Source organism: Euleptes europaea, chromosome 5, assembly GCF_029931775.1.
Source record: "Euleptes europaea isolate rEulEur1 chromosome 5, rEulEur1.hap1, whole genome shotgun sequence".
In the NCBI taxonomy this organism is placed as follows: domain Eukaryota; kingdom Metazoa; phylum Chordata; class Lepidosauria; order Squamata; family Sphaerodactylidae; genus Euleptes; species Euleptes europaea.
Window position 1 is genome coordinate 1,335,293 of NC_079316.1, and position 26,650 is coordinate 1,361,942.

The window sequence follows — 26,650 nt, forward strand, 5'->3', positions numbered from 1 at the left end:
CCTAGCCAGGTAAATCAAGCTACAGAGCTCACCTGGCCTCATCTAGGTGCTCCTTCATTCCCTATTTTGCTCAGCAAGTAACTTATCCCCCAAAATCCAAAAATTGGTTGTACCATGGAAATGGTGCAAACCTGACAAGGGCCCAAAGGGAGGCTGAGATACTGGGTGACCTCTACATTCTCACACATGCTGTTCAGATGACGGTTCACTCCAGCGATGCCAAATCCAAAGTGATCTGATTAGAATAATCTGTTTCTCGTCCTACAGGATATCCTTTACCAAAAGGACAATAAAATGAAACACAAGTGCATTCTAAAATCTGTGTGTAAAATATCCTGAATTCCAGCAGGAAAAAAGGCGGGGTAATCTGCCCCTTAAAACCCTGGTTTGCAGTTTGCATGTCTTCCTCACTTCAGCCCGGACGCCGGGTGTCTAGACTCCTGCAAGCAGCGTCTTTTACCATCTGCAAACCACCCTGCAGTAGTCAGACTGGGCCTGCCATTTGGTTGCACGTGATTTGGTGGCTTTTGAGGCTGCGTTGTTCTAGTGTGCTCTGCATGGAGCTGACTTTGAAAAACCCTTGGAAATGGCATCTGGCCTAAAATGTGGAAGGGCAGCCATGAAGGAGCTAGAAAAGATTCTGAAGTGTAAGGATGTGTCACTGGCCACCAAGATCAGGTTAATTCATGCCATCGTATTCCCTGTTACTATGTAGGGGTGTGAAAGCTGGACAATGAAGAAAGCTGACAGGAAGAAAGTAGATTCCTTTGAAATGTGGTGTTGGAGGAGAGTGTTATGGATTCTGTGGACTGCCCAAAAAACAAATCAGTGGGTTATAGATCAAATCAAGCCTGAACTGACCCTAGAAGCTAACATGACTAAACTGAGGCTATCGTAATTTGGTCACATTATGAGAAGACAAGAGTCACTGGAAAAGACAGTCATGCTAGGAAAAGCTGAGGGCAGCAGGAAAAGAGGAAGACCCAACAAGGGATGGATGGACTCAATAAAGGAAGCCACAGCCCTCAATTTGAAAGACCTGAGCAAGGCTGTCAAAGATAGGACGTTTTGGAGGACACTGATTCATAGGGTCGCCATGACTTGGAAGTGACTTGACGGCACTTAACACACACACATTAAAATGTGGATACCACCCGTTACAGAGAGGGAGATCCCAGTTGCATTTGTAGAATTAATTCGAAATTCCACATTGTGGAACTTGGACTCACTAAACACTGGGAGGAGTTAGGTCACTAGGCGGTTGGGGTTCCCTCCGCCAAGGCATATCTTTACAACTTGCCTCGTCAGGTCATCACCAGCTCTTATTTCCAATCCCTCCTCTTGCATGGAATTGGCCTTATTCTCTGTTTCTGTCCCCAGTGTCAACAGTCTTTTATGCATGGCTGTTTCCCTCGCCGTCACCCCTCGGCCAACATCGGGTCTTTGGGTTGACTATGCGTGCCGTTTCCTACCGTCAGAGGTTGCCTCGCTTTCCCCCTGCGTTTCCCCGTGTTTTACCCGCGTTTTCAAATTCGAGCTAAAACAAAATGCAGGCAAAATGCGAGGAAGCGCAGGGAGAGAGCGAGGCGACCTCTGTTAGTTGGAAATGGCATGCATAATCAACACAAAACCCCCAAAGTCGTTGGAGGGGTGGCAGCGAGTGAAACAGCCATGCATAAAAGACCATTGCTTCTGCAGAGCCCTCCTCCATTTGTGATCTCTCCCCTGGTTTGTTGCTAGCTTGACCCCAATTAGCAGATCACCCTACATGTCCTACTCCCACCAAACCACCATTTTCCCATCACTCTCCTTCTCTGTAAGAACAGCCTGAGTGTTTGTGTGTGTGTGTGTGGGGTGTGTGTGTGTATCTTCGTGTTCTTTTGTTCTACAGAGTGGTCTTTTAAAAAAAGACTCCAGTTGCAAACGATCCATTTTCGGCATTTGAATCGTCATGTGGAATCCAGATTTTGCCTCTGATAAGCAGTGTCCCCCACCCCACCCCATGACACATGACTCCTCTTTGAGGGAAACCTCAGAGGCTTCTGCCTTTCATTTTGAGCTTGCTGTAGCCAGGGATTGAAAACAGCTGGCTCTTTCCGGTATGATTTCCCCAGCAGGGGTTTCCCAAATCAAATGCTTTTATTTTCACTACAGTTTCTAACTCTCCGAGCATTGTGCTTTACTGCACCTGAGACCTGTGGATTGGGCCCTTGCGCATGTAGCAGCAGCCCTAAAGCAAGACCTGGAATATTGCACGCACATGCGCATATGCACACACACGTTTCTTGTGCCATATAATTCAATGCTCATTGTGGTTGAGCTGGAGAATTGACCCCATACAATGAGCTTGAAGCATCTTGGCTCAAGCTGCTTATTTTTTTTTCTGTTTTGCCTTCATAGCAGATGCCCCAGAAACAGCATCTTTTTAATGATCTGGGGGCCAGGCCAGGATTGGTATATACTGAGGAGGGGCAACTGCCAGGATTCCAATAGATTTTTTTGGGGGGGGGCACTGCTGCTGAACCCCTCTTCACACATCTCTTCTGATGCCAGCACTCAAACTCTTCCACTGGCCACTTGTGAGTGCTTTTTTCTGCTGTGCTCCTGGCTGCATGTGCTGCCTGGCGCTACTGGAGAAGGGCAAGTGGGTGATGCACAAAGCCCCGGCATCCCTGGTGGCCACGGCAGTGGCGCTCCTAGCTGCACCAACCCCTCAGCACCATCGGGGAAAGGGCGCAAAGACAGTCTGGGCAGCTGGGGATGCAGGTGGTGGGAGAGCTTGCAGGTGGGCAGAGGAAGGATGCACCAGCAGGCAAGGGCACACAGGTGGGTGGGCATGAAGGGAGGCCGAGTAGTGGGCATAGGCCTGGGTGGCAACTAAAATGTTATCTCTCAGATATGCAAAACCCAACTGTGTCATTAGCCACGTGCCTTGATAAATTAATGGATCCCTTATGTACGAAGACAGCCTACTGCCGAAGATTAGATGCTACAGACAAGGAGACGGGAAAAGCCTCGCTTTCATGCTCATGAGCTTCTGGGTGCATCCAAGGTGCTGCTCATGGGAGGAAAATCCTGGATGGGGTGAAGAGGTCGTCCTCTCTTGCCTGAAGCCCTGTATAAGGGAGCAGGAAGGGGCAGCTGCCAGGCATGCTCCACAGCTGCTCCTGCGGCTCCTGGCTGGTTGCACAGCTTCAGTGGATTGGACCCCAAGCTTGGATTTTGATGACCTGCTCTCTCATTTCTGACTCTCAGCCTGGCTGTATGGTATACACGTTGTACACATTACAATGGAAGAGTCTGTCGTCTCTTTCTCCCCCCCTCCCCCATATCTGTGCATGTTGGTTGAGTCTCATGGGGAGGAGTCTCTGCTCAGTTAGTTCTGTTTGTTTTGTTAAACTTGTAGATTACAGGAGCTCTCTTGTCCTGAATCTGGCTGCTCCTGTCCCTGTGCCCCCTTGCTAATAAACAGATGTTGTTTTGAGCATACCCCTCTCTGCTGTGTGAACCAAAGAGCCGCAACCTGAGTGTCCTAGCTATGGCATGCAAGAGAAAGGAGAATGTGTTCCCCACTTCACTCTGTCCTGGGTTCTGCGGGGGCTAAACCCTGCAAGGAGCACTAGATCTGGCCAGACTCCTTGACTGGAAGATGGGTTCAGTGGGCAGAGCCAGAGAGAAGAAGAAGAGTTGGTTTTTATATGCCGACTTTCTCTACCACTTAAGGAAGAATCAAACCGGCTTACAATCACCTTCCCCTCCTCACAACAGACACTTTGTGAGGTAGGTGGGGCTGAGAGAGCTCTAAGAGAGCTGTGACTGGCCCAAGGTCACCCAGCTGGCTTCATGGGGAGACGTGGGGAATGAAACCCAGTTCTCCAGATTAGCTTCCACCGCTCATGTGGAGGAGTGGGGAATTAAACCTAATTCTCGAGATTAGAGTCCACCACTCCAAACCTCCGATCTTAACCACTACACCACGCTGGCTCTCAAAGAGAGGGCAAATAGACATAATTAAAGTGCTAGAAAGATGTTAACATGAACTTGGGGCGTCATGCCTGGCAGGCGACAGAGCTGTGGTCTGTTCTTGTGTCCCCTGCGTGGCCAACAGTCGTTACGGACTTTCACACTCTGGACTCCTTTTCCTGGGGCCCTGACAGGTGTTGATATTGGTGTTCATCTTCAAGTACTTGAAGGGCTGTCAATAGAGAGGCGGGTGCCAAGCTGTTTTCTGTTGCCCCAGAAGGTCGCACCAGAACCAACGGGTTGAAATTAAATCAAAAGAGTTTCTGTCTAGTCATTAGGAAGAATTTGTAATGGTTAGAGCGGTTCCTCAGTGGAACAGGCTTCCTCGGGAGGTGGTGAGCTTTCCTTCCGTGGAGGTTTTTAAGAGGAGGTTAGATGGCCATCTGTCAGCAATGCTGATTCTGTGACCTTAGGCAGATGATGAGAGGGAGGGCATCTTGGCCATCTTCTGGGCACGGAGCAGGGATCAGTGGGTGAGTGTGTGGGGGGGACAACTGGAGTGGAATTATTTCCCTGCAGAACTTTCCTCCGAACCTTCAGCAGAGCTGATGAGAGCAGCATGAAGAATTTCAGCTACTTCGAGGCTGGGGTTCCCTGATAAAATTGCATCCAGATAATGGTGATGGAAATGCTTTGCATTTTCCCCTGTTGTGTCAGCTTGGGCTGAAGTGAGACATATTCTACACATAAGAAATTAAAGCTCTCATACACAATTTCAACTTTTGTTTTTGATCTTTAATTGCGAAGGACATGTAAAAAAAAACATGAACAGCCACCCATATCTGCACTGTTGATGGTGACATTTTAGAACAGTATATAATGTTAAGCTTCTCAAATCAAAAGGCGACCCTGTTTCCTGCAGCCCTCAAAAAGCCACTAACTCAATATTATCCATTATTAGTAATGTTGTAGGAGACTCGGCCCGGCAAGGAAGACTATGACATTTTACTGGCAAAGGAGAATTCCCATTTTGCAAATGGTGGGACCACTCCATGCACCTGGAGTATTGCATGCAATTCTGGAGGCCTCACTTCAAAAAGGATGTGGACAGAATGGATAGGGACGAGGATGATCAGGGGCCTGGAGACCAAGCCCTGCGAGGAAAGGCTGAGGGACTTGGGAAAGTTTAGTCTGGAGAAGAGGAGGTTGAGGGGGGGGCATGGTTGCTCTCTTGACGCATTTGAAGGGCTGTCACTTAGAGGAAGGCAGGGAGCTGTTCCTGTTGGCAGCAGAGGAAAGGACTCGCAACAATGGGTTTAAATTGTGGGTGAAAAGGTACAGGCTGGATATTAGGAAACATTTTATTACAATAAGAGTTGTTTGACAGTGGAATCAGCTTCCTCGGGAGGTGTTGAGCTCCCCCTCACTGGCAGTCTTTAAGCAGAGGCTGGACAAGCACTTGTCAGGGATGCTCTAGGCCGATCCTGCATTGAGCAGGGGGTTGGACTAGATGGTCTGTATGGCCCCTTCCAACTGTACGATTCTATGTATTTACTCCTCTCTGCTCTCAAATCCTCAGAGCAGTTGCACACTTTTAAAGAAGGCGATGAGTGAAGGGATAAATGCATAAATAATCTGCTACATTATTTTTAAATTCTTGAAGCGTGAGGGGAGGAGGCTGATGTTTCCTGAGGGAGGGGAGGTGTTTGTGGACGTAGATGGGGAAGCAGGACGGGCAGCAGAATTAAAGAATGGGTGCGGACAGAAGTATGAGAAGGAACAGATGAGAAAGGCCCTAAGCTGGGACAGAAAGGCTGATCCCGCTGAGTTGGATCCTGCAGATCTGTTGGCAGGTGGCTCCTTGCATGGCAGGATCACACCACTGCTAGCAGGACCAGATCTGTGGGGTGCAGTCCTCTGGTTCCACATGCTGGCCCTGCATCTCAGGGTTTGCAAGATGCCACCCTCGTGCTTGTAGCCATTCCAACCTCCCCTGGCTCGTGCCCTTCCATGTAGCCCCCGCTGCCACGGCGAAGCATGGCCAGAGCAGCTTTCCACCTGGGAAGCTTTAAGGAAGAACTGCAAACTGTGAATTGAATCATAAGGAAACGGTGGAGTTGAGGAAAGCTGCATCCTGATCCGAGTGAAGGGGGAAAATCTTTGATTTTGCCAGAGGCAAAGGAGAGGGGACCAGAAAGTAGGATGCAGGTTTGCTAGACAAGGCAGAAACGTTTGCAGTTGGTTACGCCAAATGAAACTGGGACAGATCAGACAGTAGCTTGGCCTGGTAGGGCTGCTACCTCCGGGTGGGGAAATTCCTGGCAGGGGTGAAGCCTGGGCAAGGTGGGGTTTGGGGGAGGGGTGGTATAATGCCATAGTGTCCCACCCTCCAAAGCAGCTGGTTTCTCTCGGGAAACTGACCTCTATAGCCTGGAGATCAGTTGTAGTTCTGGGAGACCCCCAGACCCCACCCGGAGGCTGGCAACCCCACTTAGTGTGTTGACCTCTCTTTGTCAACTAGCCCTCCGTAGACTAACAAAGTCCCCCAAGTCTTGAACGAAAACGGCACGCAGCACAAGCATCTACACTCACTTTCTGTTGCCTTTTTATCAGCAGGACAGAGCGTCGGTGAAAGAAGGTCCCGATCCAGCGGACTGAGTCCATTCTAGCTCATACAAGGTAACATAGGAAGGGTACGGGTTCCAGGAGATCAATTCCTGAAGTCGTTAGTCCAGGATTGGGGGGAGGGGGGAAGCTCGCAGAATCGTGTTCTGGAAAGATCCCAGGGTGGGTGGGTAGGTGGGTGTGTTCTGGACCAGGAGTTGAAAAGGTCGGGCGGACCTGCAGCAGAAAGGAAAGTCACGACACGTCAACAGGAAGCACGATTTGCTGGCTAGAAGTGCACAAGCAGGCGCAAGGGGGTCCGGAGAGGGCCTGGCGGGAGAAGGAGCCCCAAGAGGCCTCGGAGCAAGAGGTCCAGCGGGTTTGCTGTTTACACTGCCAAATGAAACTGGATTCAAACCTGACTGAGCCCTCTAGCAGGGAACTGCATTTGTGTCCAGGTGCTAGGGTAGGGTTGCCAGCTCTGGGTTGGGAAATACCTGGAGATTCTGGGGGCGGAGCCTGAGGAGAGCGGGGGTTGGGGAAGGGAGGGACTTCAATGCCATAGAGTCCAATGGCCAAAGCAGCCATTTTCTCCAGGAGAACTGCTCTCTGTTGGCTGGAGATCAGTTGTAATAGCAGGAGATCTCCAGCTAGTACCTGGAGATTGGCAGCCCTACTTCCCTCCCCCAATTCTGCCCTTCCCAGCCTCCAGCCCCAAATCTCCAGGAATTTCCCAGCCCAGAGTTGGCAACTCTAAGCACCGCACAGAATTACCATCCCCAGCACAGGCGCCTAAGGTCTCAGGTCAATGGACGGTGCCTTCCTCCTAGACTGACGTTAGCTGGCTTTTCCAGAAGCTGCCCCATCCTTGGGGAATTGGGGACCCCCTCCCAGAAGGAAAGATGAGTGCCGCCCCTCCTGGTCTCCTGGAGCAAGCAGAAGACTTTCTTATTCCAGGAGGCCTTGGAACTAGATTCAGCAAATTGGACAGTGCCTGACTCTTGATTCCCCTGGACTCTGGTTATTGATCTGTCTGAGGGCCATTAGGTTGCATGCGTCTCTAGTTTTGGGTTTGTTTGTTTGTTTGTTTTTAAATCCTATTCGTTGTATATTTCAAATCCTGAGTAGGCAGCTCTCCTGAGGACTCATATGGAAGCACATATTGGTACATAATAATGAAAGGAAAACAAATCTACAAAAACAACAAGAACAAAATCCCCAGAAAACTGAAACTGTGGCCAAAGACATAAATAAATGTGAAATTGGGTGCTTTCCAAAGGCTGCAGATCTCCCTCCTCCCCCAGAGGAAAACCACCCCCACTGTGTTTTCCATGCAGGTTAATTTCCATTGAGCAGAAAAACCCTGCTGTTCGGCACCCATCTCCAAGCGAAGGTGGGCTTGGTTTCTACACATCTTGGTGACTGGCTCTTACCTGCCTCCACTAACCCCTGGAGTTACTCAAGCGGTTCATCCCAATCCGGTCTAGAGGAATCCCAAACCGCCGCTTTGGCACTTCCACCACTTTCCTGCAGGATGGGGAGAATTGGTACTTGTGACTCAGCAGCACACTCCCTCCCTGCGGGACTGCAGGCAGCAGCTGAGAGGCAGAAGAGAACTCCAGGGAACGACTGCTGTGAGGTCACCCAGGGTCAGGAAGCGGACCAGGGTCATCCAGGACCCAAGTCAGCTTGAGGACCCAGTGAAGTTAGCATCATGGACACATGAACACATGAAGGTGCCATATACTGAATCAGACCCCTGGTCCATCAAAGTCAGCATTGTCTACTCAGACCGGCAGCGGCTCTCCAGGGTCTCAGGCAGGGGTCTTTCACACCGCCTTCTTGCCTAGTCCCTTTAACTGGAGATGCTGCCGGGGATTGGACCTGGGACCTTCTGCACGCCAAGCAGATGCTCTACCACTGAGCCACAGCCCCCTCCCCTGCGGGTGCAGAGGAGAGCGACAAGGATGCTCAGGGGCCAGGAGACCAAGCCCTACGAGGAAAGACTGAGGGAGCTGGGAATGTTTCCTCTGGAGGAGAGGAGGTTGAGGGAGGAGAGAACCACTCTCTTTTTGAAGGTCTGTCACTCAGAGGAGGGCAGGGGAGCTGTTCCTGTTGCGGGGTTCTTCTTTTTATGTTCTTAAGGTCATTCGCATCGGGGGTGCACTGGGGCTGATCTGGCAAAACGGCACAGTGAAGCAGCACCTGCTGTTTCCAGAAGACCTTAGAAGATCAAGAGCTGTGGAATAAATGAACTAGCTGTGTCAACAGGATGGGAGCCTGACCAACTTTTACGCCAGGAAGGATTTGCACGATGGAAAGCAAACAGGAGCCCAGCCGGGCCTTTGGTAAGGGAAGGCCGCCCTCTAGTGCCGCCCCAAGCTATAGCAACGCATTTCCTTTGCACTGAACGATTTTACTGAGTCCGTTTACAAGCCACTAAGGGGGTCGCTCCCCCCAATCTGTTCTGCATATTATACGAATCAATTTGCACAATGATGTGCATAGCATGCAAATTACGCTAGTAGGCAAATCAAGAACAGTCATTCGACCATTTCTTTCTTTATCAGTAGTGTTGTGGCTGCTCTTGTGGTGTCGTAGTATTGGACTACAACCGGTGAAACCTGAAATCCCAACTCGGCCATGAAGCTCACTGGGTAAGGTTGCCAGCTCCAGGTTGGGAAATACCTGGAGATTTTGGGGCTGGAGCCTGAGGAGGGCAGGATTTGGAGAGGAGAGGGACTTCAATGCTATAGAGTCCAATTGCCAAAGCGACCATTTTCTCCAGGGGAACTGATCTCTGTCACCTGGAGATCAGGTGTAACCCCGGGAGATCTCCAACCACCACCTGGAGGTTGGCAACCCTACTGTACATGCAGCGATCGCCTTGACTCCTCGGGAGCTTAGGAGGAGGGGCAAGGAGTGGAAATGCTGCTGCATGACATGGGCCACCGTCACTTCCGGGTCAAACCCTGGACGTGATGTCAGTATGTAATCTGACATGCTGATGTCATGTATGAGGTGTCACCTGGGTGTGACAGTGGCACATTGTACAGCATTTCTGCTCCCCACATTTCTCCCATGGGCTAGGAAGCAAATGTGGGTCAGCCCATCTGCTGGGAGGTTACCCGCCTGAAGTGGGTGAGTGGTCAGCCTGAAAAATTGGCCTCCCATGCAACAGAGGCTCTGGACTGCACTACTTCAAACGAGGGTTGCCAACAGCTCTGGAGGAAAAAACTGCCCCGTCTCTTTAGTAGAGGTGTAAGGGGCTGTTGTTTGCCAGGTGATGCTGTTTGCCTCTGTGCCATGACAAGGTTCAAGCGCCCATTTCCACACCTTATTAGAGGGAGGGAACTTTTTTCTCCAGGCCTGTTGGCAACATTACTTTACCAGGAGTTTTTTGTTGTTTTTTGCCGTCTTCTGGGCATGGAGTAGGGGTCACTGGGTGTGTGTGGGGGGGACGTAGTTTTGAATTTCCTGCGTCTTGCAGGGGGTTGGACTAGATGACCCTGGTGGTCCCTTCCAGCTCTGTTTCTATGATTCTGGGATCCTAAATAATAGGCATAGGGAGGGCCACGTGATGGATGGGGAGGGGCTGTGGCTCAATGGTAGAGCATCTGCTTGGCACGCAGAAGGTCCCAGGTTCAGTCCCCGGCATCTCCAATTTAAAAGACTAGGCAAGTCGGTGATGTGAAAGACCCTCTTCTGCCTGAGACCCTGGAGAGCCGCTGCCAGTCTGAGTAGACAATACTGACTTTGATGGACCAAGGCGCTGATTCAGTGTAAGGCAGCTTCATGTGTTCATGTGGACTTCGCCCCTCCATGCAAGAAAATCCCACGCAGACAGAAGGCAGGGAGAAAGGACCAGTAACATGCCCAGAATCAAGGAAAGATCCAGATTTCTGGACATCACAATGAGGTGATCTTATGCTAGTTGCCCAAAGACCTCAGAGCAACAGTCTGCCTTCACACCAACCCTGCAAGGTTGGGCCAAGGTCACATTTGGGGTTAAAGGGGAATCTGAACCCCCTCTACACCTCATCTTCCACTCCTTCCAATTCCACTCCACCCTCACCAGCTGCGGCAGAAATAACGCTATGAGGAAACCTGGACATTTGCACCCCTCCGGATACGGCCCACCTCTGCTTGGCTTTCAGATCCAGGGAGCCAGTCGAAAGCCTGTCGAGGGGGGAGCCGAACCCCGGGAAACTGCGCTTCTTTTTGGTCTCCGTGACGTCATTCTCGATGGACACCAGTTCGTCTAGGAGCAGCAGCTTTGTGGCCAGATCGGCAGCCGACTTCTCTTCATTGGAGGGGGACAGTGGGCCCATGCCCAGGACACGAGAAGAACTGAAAGGCTGCAAAGGAAATGGAGAAGGGTGGGCCGGCTGCTGGCCTTCCCCCCCTCCTTTAGCATTGGCAGGCACAGCCTGGGTGCAAGATCCTGTGGGGCTGGGTCATGATAGAGCGTCAAGGCAGTGCAGATCAACGGGGCAAACTTCTTCCTTGCCCCCATGACACGTTCTGCCGGGTGTCTGCAGGCTCGACCCTCTGGTATTGTTTGGATGGAGAGAGAGTGAGCTGCAAAGAATCAATAAGAAAGGGAAGGAGAAATCTGTTGGGGGATTCCTTAGGAGAAAGATGGTGGTCAGTAGTCTAGACTAGGGTTGCCAGGTCCCTCTTTGCCACCGGTGGGAAGTTTTTGGGGCAGAGCCTGAGGAGGGTGGGGTTTGGGGAGGGGAAGGACTTCAATGCCATAGAGTCCAATTGCCAAAGCGGCCCTTTTCTCCAGGTGAACAGATCTCTGTCAGCTGGAGATTAGTTGTAATAGCTAGCACCTGGAGGTTGGCAACCCTAGTCAAGATCCATGGCTGGTTCTTGGGCCAAACCGCCCTCACAACTTCTTGGGGGGTGGCACAATGAGGCAGGCACCATTGCTCTGCGGGGTCTTGGCTTGTTTCCACTCATCAGTAGCCACGGGAGACAACTGGCCTCACCTCCTGGGCAGATGGCGCTGGTGGGCGGGTCCAAGCCGAGCCCCTCCCTGCGGTGTTGCAGCTGGAGGTGGTGGGTGTCAGGATGACCACATACCTTGAAATAGCTCTGCCCAGGTAGAGCCTCAGGTGGAGCAGGTGGAGCCCCAAGTGGGGCATTCAGCACATGAGCAGCATCCTCTTTCCCGTGTCCTTTCCCTCCTCCCCCAGTGGATCTCCAAAGGCAATGAATTGCGTTTTCCTAACATTTCACCAAAGTTTTGATTCCCAGGTAATTAGCTTCTTGTGCATGATCTTGGGGGCCCTTCTGGACCCCTAACATCAAGCCCAGCCCGGGTGGGGCTATAGGGCCACCAGGCCGGCCGGCTAGTGGAAGGACTTGCCCTGCCCCATCAGCCAGGGTGGGTTTTCAGAAGCTCATTTCTCTTTCCTTTAGGGTTGCCAACTCTGGGTTGGGAAAATCCTGGCGGTTTGGGGGTGGAGCCTGGGGAAAGCAGACTTTGGGGAGGGGAGGGTAATCAACGGAGCGTAATGCCTTTTAGACCTTCTGAAACTGCTATTTTCTCCAGGCTGACGGATCTCTGTCATCTGCAGGTCAGTTGTAATTCTGGGAGATCTCCAGGCTCCACCTGGAGACTGGCAACCCTGGTTCCTGTGCCTGTCTCATCTGAACATGCAGCGGAGTCCAATGGCTCTGCCTGACAACCTTGGCTTCATGTTATGGTTTGTCCACAAACTGTGCTCAGCAAATTGTTTGATGACGGAAAACTCTTTGTTTTTATTCAAATAGTTCTCCAATGTTTTATGTTGTGTGAAAAAGCGAATTGCTCAGGCTGGGTCTTCGATAGCTTCCCTGCAGCATTCCTGCGCTCCCCTTCCTTCCTTCCCCGCTGCTTCCTCATCTGCCACATTGTTCCTGTTCACAAAACCCTTCCTGAAGTCAGACGCCTTCTTATGATGTCTTCCAGACTCCCTGCTAAACGAATGCCTCCCTATTGCAACGGGGAGGGACCCGCAAACTGTGGGGCTCCCAGGGGTCCTCTGGGAAGAGACACTTCTCTGCTCTGCTCCGTGGCCCTCTCCTAGATCTTAGCTTTCCGCAAAACTGGTTCTTGTAGGTTATCCGGGCTGTGTGACCGTAGTCTTGGTATTTTCTTTCCTGACGTTTCGCCAGCAGCTGTGGCCGGCATCTTCAGAGGAGTAACACTGACACTGTCCTTCAGTGTTACTCCTCTGAAGATGCCTGCCACAGCTGTGGGCGAAACGTCAGGAAAGAAAATACCAAGACCACGGTCACACAGCCCGGATAACCTACAAGAACCAATGAACTCTGACCGTGAAAGCCTTCGACAATATTTCTGCAAAACATTTCCGGAAGCGTCCAAACCCTACTGTGCCTGCTCCCTCGGCCCCCTTGCCCTCTGTGGTCCCTTCCTTGTGCCAAAAGAGAATGTCTGTTGGTTCGGATCACTCCCCCAAAACATGGCTATTTCTGCCTGGCTGTTTCCTCGCCGTCACCCCGCCGACTACTTCGGGGCTTTGCTTTGATTATGCTTGCCTTTTCCGACCCTCAGAGGTTGCCTCGCTCTCCCTGCGCATTTTGGCCACGTTTTCTGGATTCGTGTTTAGCCAGCATCCAGAAAACATGGGAAAATCGTGCAGAAGCGTGTTGGGAGAGCCAGGCGACCTCTGGCGGTCAGAAAATGCAAGCATAATCAAAGCCAAGCCCCGAAGTAGCCGGCAGGGTGACCTCGAGGAAACAGCCATGCATAAATGGCCTATGAGTTTTACATTATAACCCTGTTTTGGCTGGTGATTGCTCCTGGTGCTTTATCCTCAGGGGCATTGCGGCAATATAGCTCACTATGTCTGCAATGCGTTTTCTGTGGCAGGTGCATTAAATTAAGGTGAAATACAAATCTGAACGCTGGGTGGTACTTTCCCAACAAGGAAGTGATTCGTCCAGGGAGAAAGATGGTGAAAAGGTACCACGCAGTGAGTTTTGCTGGTGAGAAATGCCAGCGCCCGATTCCAGGCCAAGCACTTACCTGTTGCAATGCATCGGTGTGAAAAGAGGGGCCAGATTGCCACTGGAGCAGGTTCACAGCCAGGAGGAAGTATGCAGCCACTCGCAGCATCTGCAAACCACAACAGGTAATTTTTTACAGTCCAGCAGGTGGGCCCGTCAAGTCCAGTCTGCCGCCAGAGGTATGAACCACACCGCCTCACCTGCTTTCCTGTGCCAGTGACAGAATCTAAAACCGTTGGTCCTCCTCGGCTTCATCATACTGCAAAGCACCATGGGCTGGATCCAGGTATTCCAGCGGCAAGCGCTGGTGGAATAGGATTGCCAGGTCCCTCTTTGCCAACGGTGGGAGGTTTTTGGGGTGGAGCCAGAGGAGGGCTGGGTTTGGAGAGGGGAGGGACTTCAATGCCATAGAGTCCTATTGCCAAAGCAGCCGTTTTCTCCAGGTGAACTGGTCTCTATCGGCTGGAGATCAGTTGTAATAGCAGGAGATCTCCAGCTATTACCTGGAGGTTGGCAACCCTATGGTGGAAGGACTTGTTCTCTGCTGGGCTGCAGCGCCACCACCGTACAAGGCCAGGGGTGGAACTGCAGCTTCCAGTTCCGCAAGGGCTCAGGAGACACAATGTCAGGTCTTCCAAACCCCCTCCTTTTGGCCTGACTCACCAGTAGGGTTGTGGTGGGGGCAGTGTCTGGGGAGAAGAATTAGTAAGAAAAACAAGACCATGTATACTTACAGGGGACAGACTTGAACACACATGAACACACGAAGCTGCTTTATACTGAATCAGACCCTCGGTCCAACAAAGTCAGTATTGTCTACTCAGACCGGCAGCGGCTCTCCAGGGTCTCAGGCAGAGGGTCTTTCACATCACCTACTTGCCTAGTTTCTTAACTGGAGATGCCGGGGATTGAACCTGGGGCTTTTTGCATGCCAAGCAGATGCTCTTCCACTGAGCCATGGCTAGGGTGGCCAACTGCCAGGTAGTAGCTGGAGATCTGCTAATTCAACTGATCTCCAGCCGATAGAGATCAGATCACCTGGAGAAAAATGGCTGCTTTGGCAATTGAACACTATGGCATTGAAGTCCCTCCCCTCCCCAAACCCCGCCCTCTTCAGGCTCTGCCCCCAAAACCTCCCACCAGTTGAGAAGAGGGACCTGGCAAGCCCAGCCACGACCCCTCCCCATAGAGTCTACCTTCCAAAGCGGCCATTTTCTCCAGGTGAACTGATCTCTATTGGCTGGAGATCAGTTGTAATAGTAGGAGATCTCCAGGTAGTACCTGGAGGTTGGCAACCCTATGTAGAAGCAGTTTCATGTATGTTCAGGACTGTCAGGGGCCTAGACTGTGCAGAACTGCTTGTGGGGGGGGGGCAGGAACAGTGCTTTGGCTCTTCAGGTGGAACAAGGATCAGAGGAGACCAAAAAAGCCACCGCCCCTGGGGTGCTGCTTTGCACAGTGCAAGGACTCAGCCCCCTACCCTGGTCGTTTTTCTCCAAGGCCCTCTTTTTGTCCAGGGATTTCCACCGGAGTGAGAAGTTGCAGTCTATCCCACACAACGAACCACATCCTGATTATCTGGAGACGGAAGTGGAGGGGGTGTGTGTGTAAAAATAAACGGTGAGGTTAAACACACACCGTTTTCACGGCGAAACATCTGCACCGCTGTTCAGTCATCCCAGGCAGCTAAAAATAAGCACCGGCACGCTAATGAAAATAAACAGGATGGGATCCAAGATACAAAAGTCATTTTGATTCGGGCAAAATTAGAAGCAAAGGCCAGTTTGCAGGCCAAGAGCCCGGCTTTGCTCTCCAGAACTGGAGAGGCCTTGCTGAGGGGGGCAGCCGTCCAGAGTGCCTCGAGATTGTGGGGTGCAGCAAGAAAACTGATCCCTGTGGTCTGGAGATCACTTGTAATTCCAGGAGATCTCCAGCCACCACCTGGATGTTGGCAGCCATTTTTATAGAGCCTCTTTGGGGTTTAGCTTTCCCTCTCAAATCTCAGCTACTACCGTATAGACTGATCCTGTACTGAGCAGGGGATTGGACTAGATGGCCTGTATGGCCCCTTCCAACTCTATGATTCTAGGATTCGCTGTGCCTGACTTCAGCTTCAAGTTGCCAACCTCCAGGTGGGGCCTGGAGATATCCTGGAATTATAACTGATCTCCAGACTACAGAGATCAGTTCCCCTGGAGAAAATGGCCACTTTGGATGGCCAAAAAATGCCCCTCCAGGGTCCCTGGCCAATCTGGCCTGGAGGAAAATTGCTTCCTGACCCCAAAGTGGCAATCAGCACTACCCTGGGGATGTTAGAAAGGGCCACGAAAGCCAAACGCTGATGCAAACCTTCCTGCCCTCCCTCTCATGATCTGCCTAAGGTCATGGAATCAGCATTGCTGACAGATGGCCATCTAGCTTCTGCTTAAAAACCTCCTGGGAAGGAGAGCTCACCACCTCCGGAGGAAGCCTGTTCCAATGAGGAACTGCTCTGACAGTTAGAAAAATCTTCCTAATGTTTAGCCAAAAATTCTTTTTATTTAATTTCAACCTGTTGGTCTGGTTTGACTTTCTGGGCAACAGAAAACAACTCGGCACCATCCTCTACATGACAACCCTTCAAGTACTTGAAGGTGGTTATCGTGTCCCCTCTCAGTCTTCTCCTCTGCAGGTTAAACATACCCAGCCCCTGCAACCTTTCCTCATAGGACTTGGACTCCAGACAGCACTTTTCTTTCTTTCTTTCTTTCTTTCTTTCTTTCTTTCTTTCTTTCTTTCTTTCTTTCTTTCTTTCTTTCTTTCTTTCTTTCTTTCTTTCTTTCTTTCTCTCTCTCTCTCTCTCTCTCTCTCTCTCTCTCTCTCTCTCTCTCTCTCACACACACACACACACACACACACACACACACACACACACACACACTTCTAGGGTTGCCATGTCCCCCCTAGCCACCAGTCCTTCAAAGGCATCCATTCAAAGCATCCATTTTCTCCAAGGGTACTGATCTCTGTATCCTGGAAATGAGCTGTAATTCCAGGACATCCCCAGGTCCCACCTGGAGGATGGCATCCCTACAGTCAGGGTTTCCAAAATTGTTATCATTAAAAACAATAAGGTGAGCAATGCACTTGGCCCACCCCTAGTCCATTTTCACAGACACATGGGCTATTGCGTACTCTGAGAAGACAGAAGCCCTCTGGAAAGATGTGCCTTGCCAGCTGGCTGGCATCCTCTCCTTTGCCCGATGCCAACTCCAAGGGGAGAGGTGGTTGTTCTGACAAGAGCAAGATCAGTCGGTGAATAAACGGGGATCATCCAAAGGGTGAGCCAGTTATCTTTGGATGCATACCTTATAATCTGCCAAATGCCACAGATGCTTCTCAGCTCCACCCTTTAGATAATCTTATTTCACATTACCAGGAAAAGGACTTGGCCTGAATGAATCACAGATGCCCGCAAATTATTTAGGCAGTTCACTTGGAAGGAGAAGTGACATCAGGAGTTGTGCATATCTCTCTCTCTCTCTCTCTCTCTCTCTCTCTCTCTCTCTCTCTCTCTCTCTCTCTTTCTCTCTCTCTCTCTCTCTATCTATCTATCTCTGTCACCTCATTTCATGTGCAGCTTTTAAAGACTGATCATAATCTTGATAGACTACCAAAAGGTTTCAACAGAGAACCATTTCCTGGAGTTATCAAAAGGCGTGGGGGTAGGGGAAATTGTCATTTAGAATCATGGTGACTTGGCAGAGGTTTAAAAAATCACAGCTGGCCTGGAGAAAATAGACGGGGAGAGATTTCGCTCGCTCTCTCTCTTCTAACTTTCAAACTTGGCATTTCCCGATGGAAGGGAGGACCTTCGATCCAGTGCAGACAAAATGGGAAAGACCCTGTGTAAAATTAAAGCGTGGCATTTGGGGTCACCCATGGCAAATTCACAAAAGCAGGGTCAGTCAATCGTTACTGGCCATGATAAGTAGAAGAAACCTCTGTGTTCAGAGACGGTGGCCCTTGGAATATCCATGGCCAGGGAGGCACAAAAATAGGGTTAGGGGTTGTCCAGCTTGTGGGGTTTGGGGAAGCATCTGAAAAATTCCTGGAGATTTTGGGGGTGGAGCCTGGGGATGGCAGGGTTTGGAGAGGGGAGAGACCTTAACAGGGATGTGATGCCAACAACTTCACCCCCCCCCCAAAAAAAAGCAGACATTTCCTCCAGGGGAACTGAGCTTGGTAGCCTGGAGACCCATTGTAATTCCAGGGATCTCCAGGCTCTGCCTGGAGGTTGGCAACCCTAAGGGGGTCCCATTCAGCTGGCATGGCTAAAATATTTGCCCAAGAGGTCTCGTAAGAATTAAAACAACTTCATTCATCTCAAAGTAGGTCCATTTAACTTCTTTGTGGGTTTGTCTGCCGCGGCAGGAAGTTTTGAAAGAGCCTGAATCTCCTGGCACTTTGTTTATCTCAAAAAAGGAGATTACCAGTTAATTCCAGCAAAACATGGCTCAATCCAACCTGTAGCTACAACATGAAAGGAACCCTTCTGTTCTCATATTCCAAGAGAGAATGAGAATCCACAAGTAGTTTGTTATTTGTAATTAAAAAAAAAAATGCTTTCAACTCCGGCACTGCCAGGAACAAGCATCTCATCGAATGCCAGATACTGGGGGCCGTTAATCACTTTTGAAACCTGGTGTCATGATTTCCGAGTCCAGAGAAAACACACTTCCTTTAGTTAACAGTACAGCAGAGCCAGAAATACAGGTTTTTGTTAGCATTTTTTCAGCTGAATAAATGCCACCGCTTCAAGGCAATTTCTCAGCACTTTTCTTCCCAAAATATTCAGTTTTTCATTTATTTTGCCCTCACTTGCCCTCACTGATGCCCAGCTGCTAAACCTGTGCTGTGCCCCTGCAGAGCATGAGCCCTGATTGGGTGAGAACATTCTGGGGAATATTTGAACCATCTTTGTATTTCCCAACAAAATTTCAATCCTACCAAAATTGTCAGATTCTACCCCAAAACTTTGATACACCTGTAGTCAACATGTTTTGATAGGATGCAACATAAAACGGTCAAGTTTAGAGTGGTGTCAGGTTTTTTGCCATGTCCTGGTACTTTTAGAGAGAGCCAGTGTTGTGTAGTGGTTAATTTATCAGACTAGGATCTGGGAGTCCCAGGTTCAAATCGCACTCTGCCATGGAAGCTCACTGGGTGACCTGGGGCCAGTCACGCACTCTCAGGCTAACCTACCTCACAGGGTGGGTGTTGTGAGGATAAAATGGAGGAGAGGAGAAGCATGTCAGCTGCTTTGGGTCCCCATTGGGGAAAAAAGCAGGGTGGAAATAAAGTAAATAAAAATGCCCAGGGTAATGCTGATCGCCACTTTGAGGTCAGGAAGCAATTTTTCCCCAGGCCAGATTGGCCAGGGATCCTGGAGGGTTTTCCCCCACCTTCTGGGCATGGAGTAGGGGTCACTGGGATGTGTGTGAGGGGAGGTAGTTGTGAATTTCCTAGACTGTGCTGGGGGTTGAACTAGATGACCCTGGTGGTCCCTTTCAACTCTATGATTGTATGATTCCCCTCTCCCCCCAGCAAATGGCTGCCAGGTCTCCCTTTGAAAAGCCCGCTTCTGTGTCAAAACTTTTTAAATTTCTCATACTGCATTCTTCTTTTTTAAAATGTTGGATCATATTGGAAAACAAATCCATGTGACCACCTCTATTAGTTTTTGCATGAATATGGTGTGGCTTTAATCTCCCATTTCAACCCATTTGTGGCTTACCAAAGATAGTAGATATTGGGAAGGATAATTATACTGTGGCAAAACCAGAGGGTTTTATTCCTGCTGCTGTTGTCCCTTCTAGGGCTGCCAACTCTGGGTTGGGAAATTCCTGGAGATTTAGGAGTTGGACCCTGGGAAAGGATTTCCTGGGAAGAATTAAAACAACTTCATTTGTCTCTTTGGTAGTCTACAGTATCTGTAAAACAGAAGAGTTTTACAGATTTCAAAGGAATCAACTTTCTTCCTGTTAGCTTTCTTCATTATCCAGCTTTCACACCCATACATAGTAATAAGGAATACAGTGCCACAACTTAACTTGCACTTGGTTACCAGTGACACATCCTTACACTTCAGAATCTTTTCTAGCTCCTTCATGGCTGCCCTTCCCAGTCACCTTCTGATTGGTTGCAATTTCCCTTTTGGTTGATGGTGGAGCAAGGAATAGAAAGTCCTGGACAATTTCAGTTCCTCACTGTCAACCTTAAAGTTGAGTAATTCCCCAGTAGTCATTACTTTTGGCTTCTTGATGTTCAGCTGTAGTCCTGCTTTAGCACTTTCTGCTTTAACTTTCACATAGTCATTTCAAATCTTCGCTATTTTCTGCCAGTAATTTAGTATCATCAGCATATCTCTAACTGATAATGTTACTCCCCCCAATTTTCACTCCACCTTTATCTAAACCTAGTCCAGTTTTGCTTTTGATACGTTCTGCAAACAGATTGAAGAGACAGGGAGATAAAATACACCCTTGTGTAACACCTTTGCCAATTGGAAACACTTCTGTTTCTTCATAGTCTGACCTAACAGTAGCCTCTGGACCAGAGTACAGATTGTGCATCAAACCAATCAGATGTTGTGGTGCAACCATTTCTTTTAAAACCAACCATAGCTTTTCATGATCCACACTGTCAAAAGCTTTACTGTAATCTGTGAAACCCAGGAATGAGAACATAATTCCTCACAAATAGTGGTTGTAGGATTGCCAATTGCAACTTGGGAAACTCCTGAAGCCATGCTGCTGGAGAACAGATTTGGGGAGGGGCAGCTGGGATGCTGGGTTGCCAACCTCCAGGTAGTGTCTGGAGATCTCCTGCTATTACAACTGATCTCCAGGTGATAGAGTTCGATTCCCCTGGAGAAAATGGCCACTTTGGCAATTGGGCTCTATGTTATTGAAGTCCCTCCCCTCTCCAAACCCCGCCCTCCTCAGACCCCCCCCCCTCCAAAAAAAATCTCCAGGTATTTCCAACCGGAGCTGGCAATCCTACTGGGGTTTAGAGTTTTACTGTTTGATTTTACTAATGATTTTATGTATTATTTAATGTTTTTCTATGTTTTTAAAATGATGTTACCCACCTTGAGCCGGCTTGCTGGGAAGGGCGAGTTATAAGTCTGAAAATAAATAAATAAATAAATAAATAAATAAATAAATAAATAAATGCCATAAGTCCACCCTCCAGAGAGGCCATTTCCTTCAGGGGAACCAATCTCTGTAGTGTTGGAGATCAGTTGTAAATCCAGGAGAATTCTTGGCCCTGGAGGAGGTTGAAACCCTAAGTGTGTGTGGCCCCAAAGAATCCCCTGGACTTATACTCTGCCCTGCCCACAGGCTTGCCTCCCCACTTCTGTTTCTGCTGGCAGAAGAAGAGTTGGTTTTTATATGCTGACTTTCGCTACCACTTAAGGGAGAATCAAACCAGCTTACAATCACCCTCCCTTCCCCTCCCCACAACAGACACCCTGGGAGGTAGGTGGGGCTGAGAGAGCTGTGACTAGCCCAAGGTCACTCAGCTGGCTTCATGTGTAGGAGCAGGGAAACAAATCCAGTTCACCAGATTAGCCTCTGCTGCTCATGTGGAGGAGGAGTGGAGAATCAAACCCGGTTCTCCAGATCAGGGTCCACCGCTCCAAACCACTGCTCTTAACAACTACACCATGGTGGCAAGCAGAAAAACAACAACAGGGAGGGACACTGAGGGAGCTAGAAAGGCATCCAATGAAAGCTTCCACCTTAAATTCCCAAAAAGGAGTCACAAGGATGAGGGAAGGGCATCCAGGAACAAGGCCTGACTCCTGGTGACTGGGTTTTTTTTGTCTGTTTGGAGCAATCTGGCCGCTACCTCTCTACCAATATAGCAACCCAATGTTGCTTACAAAGTAATAAAAACAATGTAAAACAAAAGAATCCCATTTCTACACACATAGGAAAGAACTGATTTCTTGATTGTGCCATCGTAGAAAGGGAAATTCTACACACACATAAAAAAAGCTCAGATTCTGTGGTTAAGGCGAAGAATGACTTCCGTACATTAAAATAATAGCTGTCCTGCGCAATTGCTTTGGATAATCTTCTATTTTTATGTAATTTTGTAACTTTTTAAATTGCTGCTGTTCCTCTGAGAAGCTCTTGGGATCTTACGTGGTTCTCTCCTCCTGTGTGTTATCTTCACAACAACCCTGTAAGGTAGGTAAGGCTGAGAAAGTGTGGCTAGCCCAAGGCCACCCAATAGCCAAGCAGGGATTTGAACCCAAGTCAACCCTATATCAACCCTCTATTCACTAGTGCCCACATTAGTTTCCATGAAAGAAGACAAGAGGTACCACGGGGAAGCAGCTGGACTGGCAAAAGATTAGGCATTCAGCACGTTTGAGGAAATGTCTTGGTGTGTTTCACATTCCCTTAAACCTTACTGGGAAATCTTAGGTATAGCCTACCAAATAGGGGTTTTGTGAGGATGAACTTGAGGAGAGGAGAAGCATGAACATGGCTTGCTTTCAGCATTTCGGAGGAAGGGAGAGGTAAAAAATGTACAGCATGGAGACACATAACATTCAGTGTATGGGACCATTATAATGAACACACACATGAAAAGAAACATAAAAAAGTCACGATGAACAACAGAGAAAAACAAGGTAAAAAACCCACATGGAAAATATCTTACCAAAATGTACGTAGCTAAATAAAACATTTCAGTCTCCAAGTACAGCTCTAAAGCATGTATGGATTAATTTAGGGTGGCCAACCTCCAGGTGGTGGCTGTAGATCTCCCAGGATTATGACTAATCTCCAGACGACAGAGACCAGTTCCCCTGGAGACAATGGCTGTTTGGGGGGCTGGACTCTGTGGAATTATACCCTGTTGAGGTCCCTCCCCAAACCATGTCCTCCCCAGGTTCCAGCCCCCTTCCCAAATATCCAGGAATTTCCCAACCCAGAGCTGGTAACCCTAGACTTGTGAGAGGAGAAAAAAACAAAAAACCCCTGTGTGTGAATTTGGAAGTCTTAAGGATACCCCGAGGGAGCTGATCCAGCATGAGTCTCTGGGTCCATCAATAGAGGCTTGGCACTTTGCAAGAGAATCAAGTAAGCCCACAGTAGCAGCAACGGAGGTTTCTGCCTGCAAGGAGCTGATGTTCTACATTTAAACAGGGAGGGGGGATTGGTTGGGAGGAATGAGTCTGGGGGGGAGGGAAGGTGCTGAGGAGAATGTCCTCCAGAGCAACTCTGGCCCTTCGATGGACGAGTTTCCTCCCTGTGGAAACCACAGTGGCTGCAGCTCCTGGCCCTGCCTCTTACGCTTCCCCACATGCACCTGGCACACAGCAGGAGACCTCGTTTCAGGCGGGGATGAGGTGTATTGGGAAACATCTGGATTTGTCTCTCTAGTCTGCATTTATAAGCCTGCGGGAGTCCGAACAACACTTTAAAACACACCTGCAGATGTGAACACTGAAAGAGTTTAAGAGAATCCCTCATGCTTCCCAGAGTGAAAATTCTCTTTTCCAACCCACGTTGCCATATTTCATAGAAAAGGAGCAGAACCCCTTGACCTGCAGAGTGGTTAATCCAGGAGCTTCCCAGCAGTCTTTTGAGGTAACATTTCATGTAATTATTCTTAGACTCAGCTAAACAGAGCGAACATTAAAAGAAAAAAAAAGAACAGGGTTATCTTAGGCTGCAATCTTTTGCATATTTACTTTGGAGTAGGTCCTATTGAATTCAGGGAGGGCTTACTTCCAAGAAAACTGTCTCAGGATCACCCCACTTGCCTGCTCAAGAAGAATAAAAAGCCGCTTCTGGTAGAGTGAGCACAATGCCACCCGCGAAGACAATTTTGGTCCACTTTTATTTCTCTGCTAGAGAATTGCAGTGAGACAAGACGCGTCAGAGGTGAAAAGGGAACCCAAGTGTCCCCCTGCACAAATGGTGCTTTTTTTCTTGCCAGTTCTGAAATAGCTTTTTGTGTTTGAATTTTTCTAAAAAGCATAACAGAAGCACAGAGTAGTAAGAAAAGTTGCAGAGATGCCCACTCCCCACTCACCTTGCCTGCCGTTGCAAAGGAAGCGGCTGGACCCCGGGCAAGATGGGACCTTCTGGGCTGAAACCCTGTTGCCTTATCTCTGATCTTCATTCGTGCTCTGAGTTTTTATAGTCTCTGATGAAGCCTCCCCACGCCAGTCGCTGCCTCTGCTCCTCTTACATCATTTCTCAAGATTTTCCACTGCTCCTTGTCCTGCACCTCTCCCTCCCTCCCTCTCTCCCGCCGCTCGGCACATTCTCCCGTCTCTTGCATTGTGCTTTGTTGCACTGATCAAGGTTATTGGATTATCATGAGCGACAGGCCAGGCTGGATCCAAACAAGCTCCGATCCGGGCCATCGTTTGCCAAACATTCCTCTTTTCCTTGGTTCTAAAGACTAGTGATTAGCAACTGGGACATCATCTCCTTTTGTTTTTGTTCAGGAAGATCCCCAAAGGTTAATGTCAAATATTGTACTGACTAGCCCAATGAACGGTGGCATCTGCATCCCTCATCATCCCTCTGGGTTGTGCTTTCTGTAACATTGCCATGGCATTCACCAGATAGGTTCCAATCAGAAGTGTCTCCTGTGCAAATTGTCACCAGTCATAGAATCATAGAGTTGGAAGAGGCCATCCAGTCCAACCCCCTGCTCAATGCAGGACCAGCCTAGAGCGTCCCTGACTAGTGCTTGTCCAGCTTCTCCTTGAAGACTGCCAGGGAGGGGGAGGCTCACCATCTCCCTTGGTGGCTGATTCCACTGTCAAACAACTCTTACTGTAAAAAGTTTTTTCCTAGTATCCAGCCGGTACCTTTCCACCCACAAAAAAAACCATTATTGCGAGTCCTGTCCTCTGCTACCAACAGGAACTCTGCCGTACTCCCTGCCCAGCAAGGGCGTCTGAAAAAGCAACCCATTTCAAACTCTATTTTTATCAAAGGAGGGGGCAGTTGTATGCACGCGTGGAAGATTGGGCATTCTAGTTTGCTTGGGTGAAAGAAAAGAGCAACCTCTATACACTTGGGAGCTTCATGTGTGCATCAGCCCTCTGCATTGAGGAGAAACTGCTGGAACAGGAGGGGCCGTGGCTCAGTGACAGAGCATCTGCTTGGCATTCAGAAGGTCCCAGGTTCAATCCCTGGCATCTCCAGTTAAAAGGACCAGGCAGCGGGTGATGGGAAAGACCTTCACTTGAGACTCTGGAGAGGCGCTGTTGGACTAAGTAGACAATACTGACCTTGATGGACCAAGGGTCAGAGTCAGTAGAAGGCAGCTTTGTATGCATTTATGAGTGTTCATGTGATGCTCTGTAGTGTTCACTGGAGTATACACAGATTAGTGTCCCACGTGCATCACACCCAGGGCAGGGTCTCTGGCCAAACCCTCAAGCAACTGTTTCATAGAATCACATAGTTGGAAGGGACCACCAGGGTCATTAAGTCCAACCCCCTGCACAATGCAGGAAATTCACAACTACCTCCTCCCCATACCTAGTGACCAGAAGATGGCCAAGATGCCCTCCCTCTCATCATCTGCCTAAGGTCACAGAATCAGCATTGCTGAAAGATGGCCATCTAACCTCTTCTTACCTCCTCCCGAGGAAGCCTGTTCCACTGAGGAACCACTCTGTTAGAAAATTCTTCCTGATTCAGAAACTCTTGTGATTTAATTTCAACTCATTGGTTCTGGTCCGGCCTTCTGGGGCAACAGAAAACAACTCGGCACCATCCTCTATGTGACAGCCCTTCAAGTACTTGAAGATGGTTCTCATATCCCCTCTCAGTCTTCTCCTCTTCTGGCTAAACATTCCCAGCTCCTTCAACCTTTCCTCATAGGACTTGGTCTCCAGACCCCTCACCATCTTTGTTGCCCTCCTCTGGACACGTTCCAGCATGTCTACATCTTTTTTAAATTGTGGTGCCCAAAACTGAACACAGTACTCTAGTTGAGTTCTAACCAGAGCGGAGTAAAGCAATACCATCACTTTTTGTGTTTGTCACAGCACACATCACAGTTTGTCACAGCACAGTGAGGAAGGTGGTGGCACACACTGCAGGGAATCCTCTGCTGCCTTCTGGCTATTGGTGGTGGTGGTGGTGGTGTGTGTGTGTGTGTGTGTGTGTGTGTGGTGTGATGTGCATGACCTCTGGACTGTCTTGCACCCAGATGGCAGGGGTGCAGGAGGAGGAGGAGGAGAAGAGTTGGTTTCTTAGGCCAATGTTCTCTACCACATAAGGGAGAATCAAACTGGCTTCCAATCACTTTCCCTTCCCCTCACCACAACAGACACCCTGTGAGGTAGGTGGGGCTGAGAGAGTGTGACTAGCCCAAGATCACCCAGCTGGCTTCATGTGTAGAAGTGGGGAATCAAACCCGATTCACCAGATTAGCCTCCGCTGCTCATGTGGAGGAGTGGGGAATCAAACCCGGTTCTCCAGATTAGAGTCCACCACTCCAAACCACCGCTCTTAACCACTACACCATGCTCACTCCCACAAGGCAAGACAGGTGTCACACTTTAAACATGCTACACATCATGGTGAAGATAATAAATCATAATCAATAATGATTCTACAACTAAAAGAAGAATCAAACCAGCTTACAATCACCTTCCCTTCCCCTCCCCACAACAGACACCCTGTCAAGTCGGTGGGGCTGACAGAGCTGTGACTAGCAGGCTTCATGTGGAGGAGAGGGGAATACAGCCCAGTTCACCAGATCAGACTCCACTGCTCCAAACCACCGCTCTTAACCACTACACCAAGCTGGCTCTCAAAGGGCATACCTTGTTTTCTTGTTTGGGGGCTTCCTAGAGGCACCTGGTTGGCCACTGTGTGAACAGATTGCTGGACTTGTTGGGCCTGGGTCTGATCCAGCAGGGCTTTTCTTATGTTTGGGGTGACAAAATACATCGAAGCAGCTCTGATCGTATCCTGGGGAGCCACAGATGAGGCACAAGTGCTGATGATGTGTAGATTCTCAG

The 26,650-nt window shown here is 49.3% G+C and overlaps 1 protein-coding gene across 1 annotated transcript in view; it reads right to left on the reverse strand.

The window, feature by feature from the left end:
- Positions 1–8,000: 8,000 nt before the first annotated feature.
- Positions 8,001–26,650, reverse strand: part of OSTN (osteocrin) — a 28,493-nt gene continuing 9,843 nt past the window's right edge. Inside the window, exons 3-5 of the mRNA XM_056849882.1 lie at positions 13,610–13,699; positions 10,708–10,925; positions 8,001–8,094 (exon numbers count right to left, since the gene is read on the reverse strand). Coding sequence (XP_056705860.1) covers positions 8,010–8,094; positions 10,708–10,925; positions 13,610–13,699 — 393 coding nt within the window. The 3' untranslated portion in view covers positions 8,001–8,009. The remainder of the gene's footprint in view (positions 8,095–10,707; positions 10,926–13,609; positions 13,700–26,650) is intronic.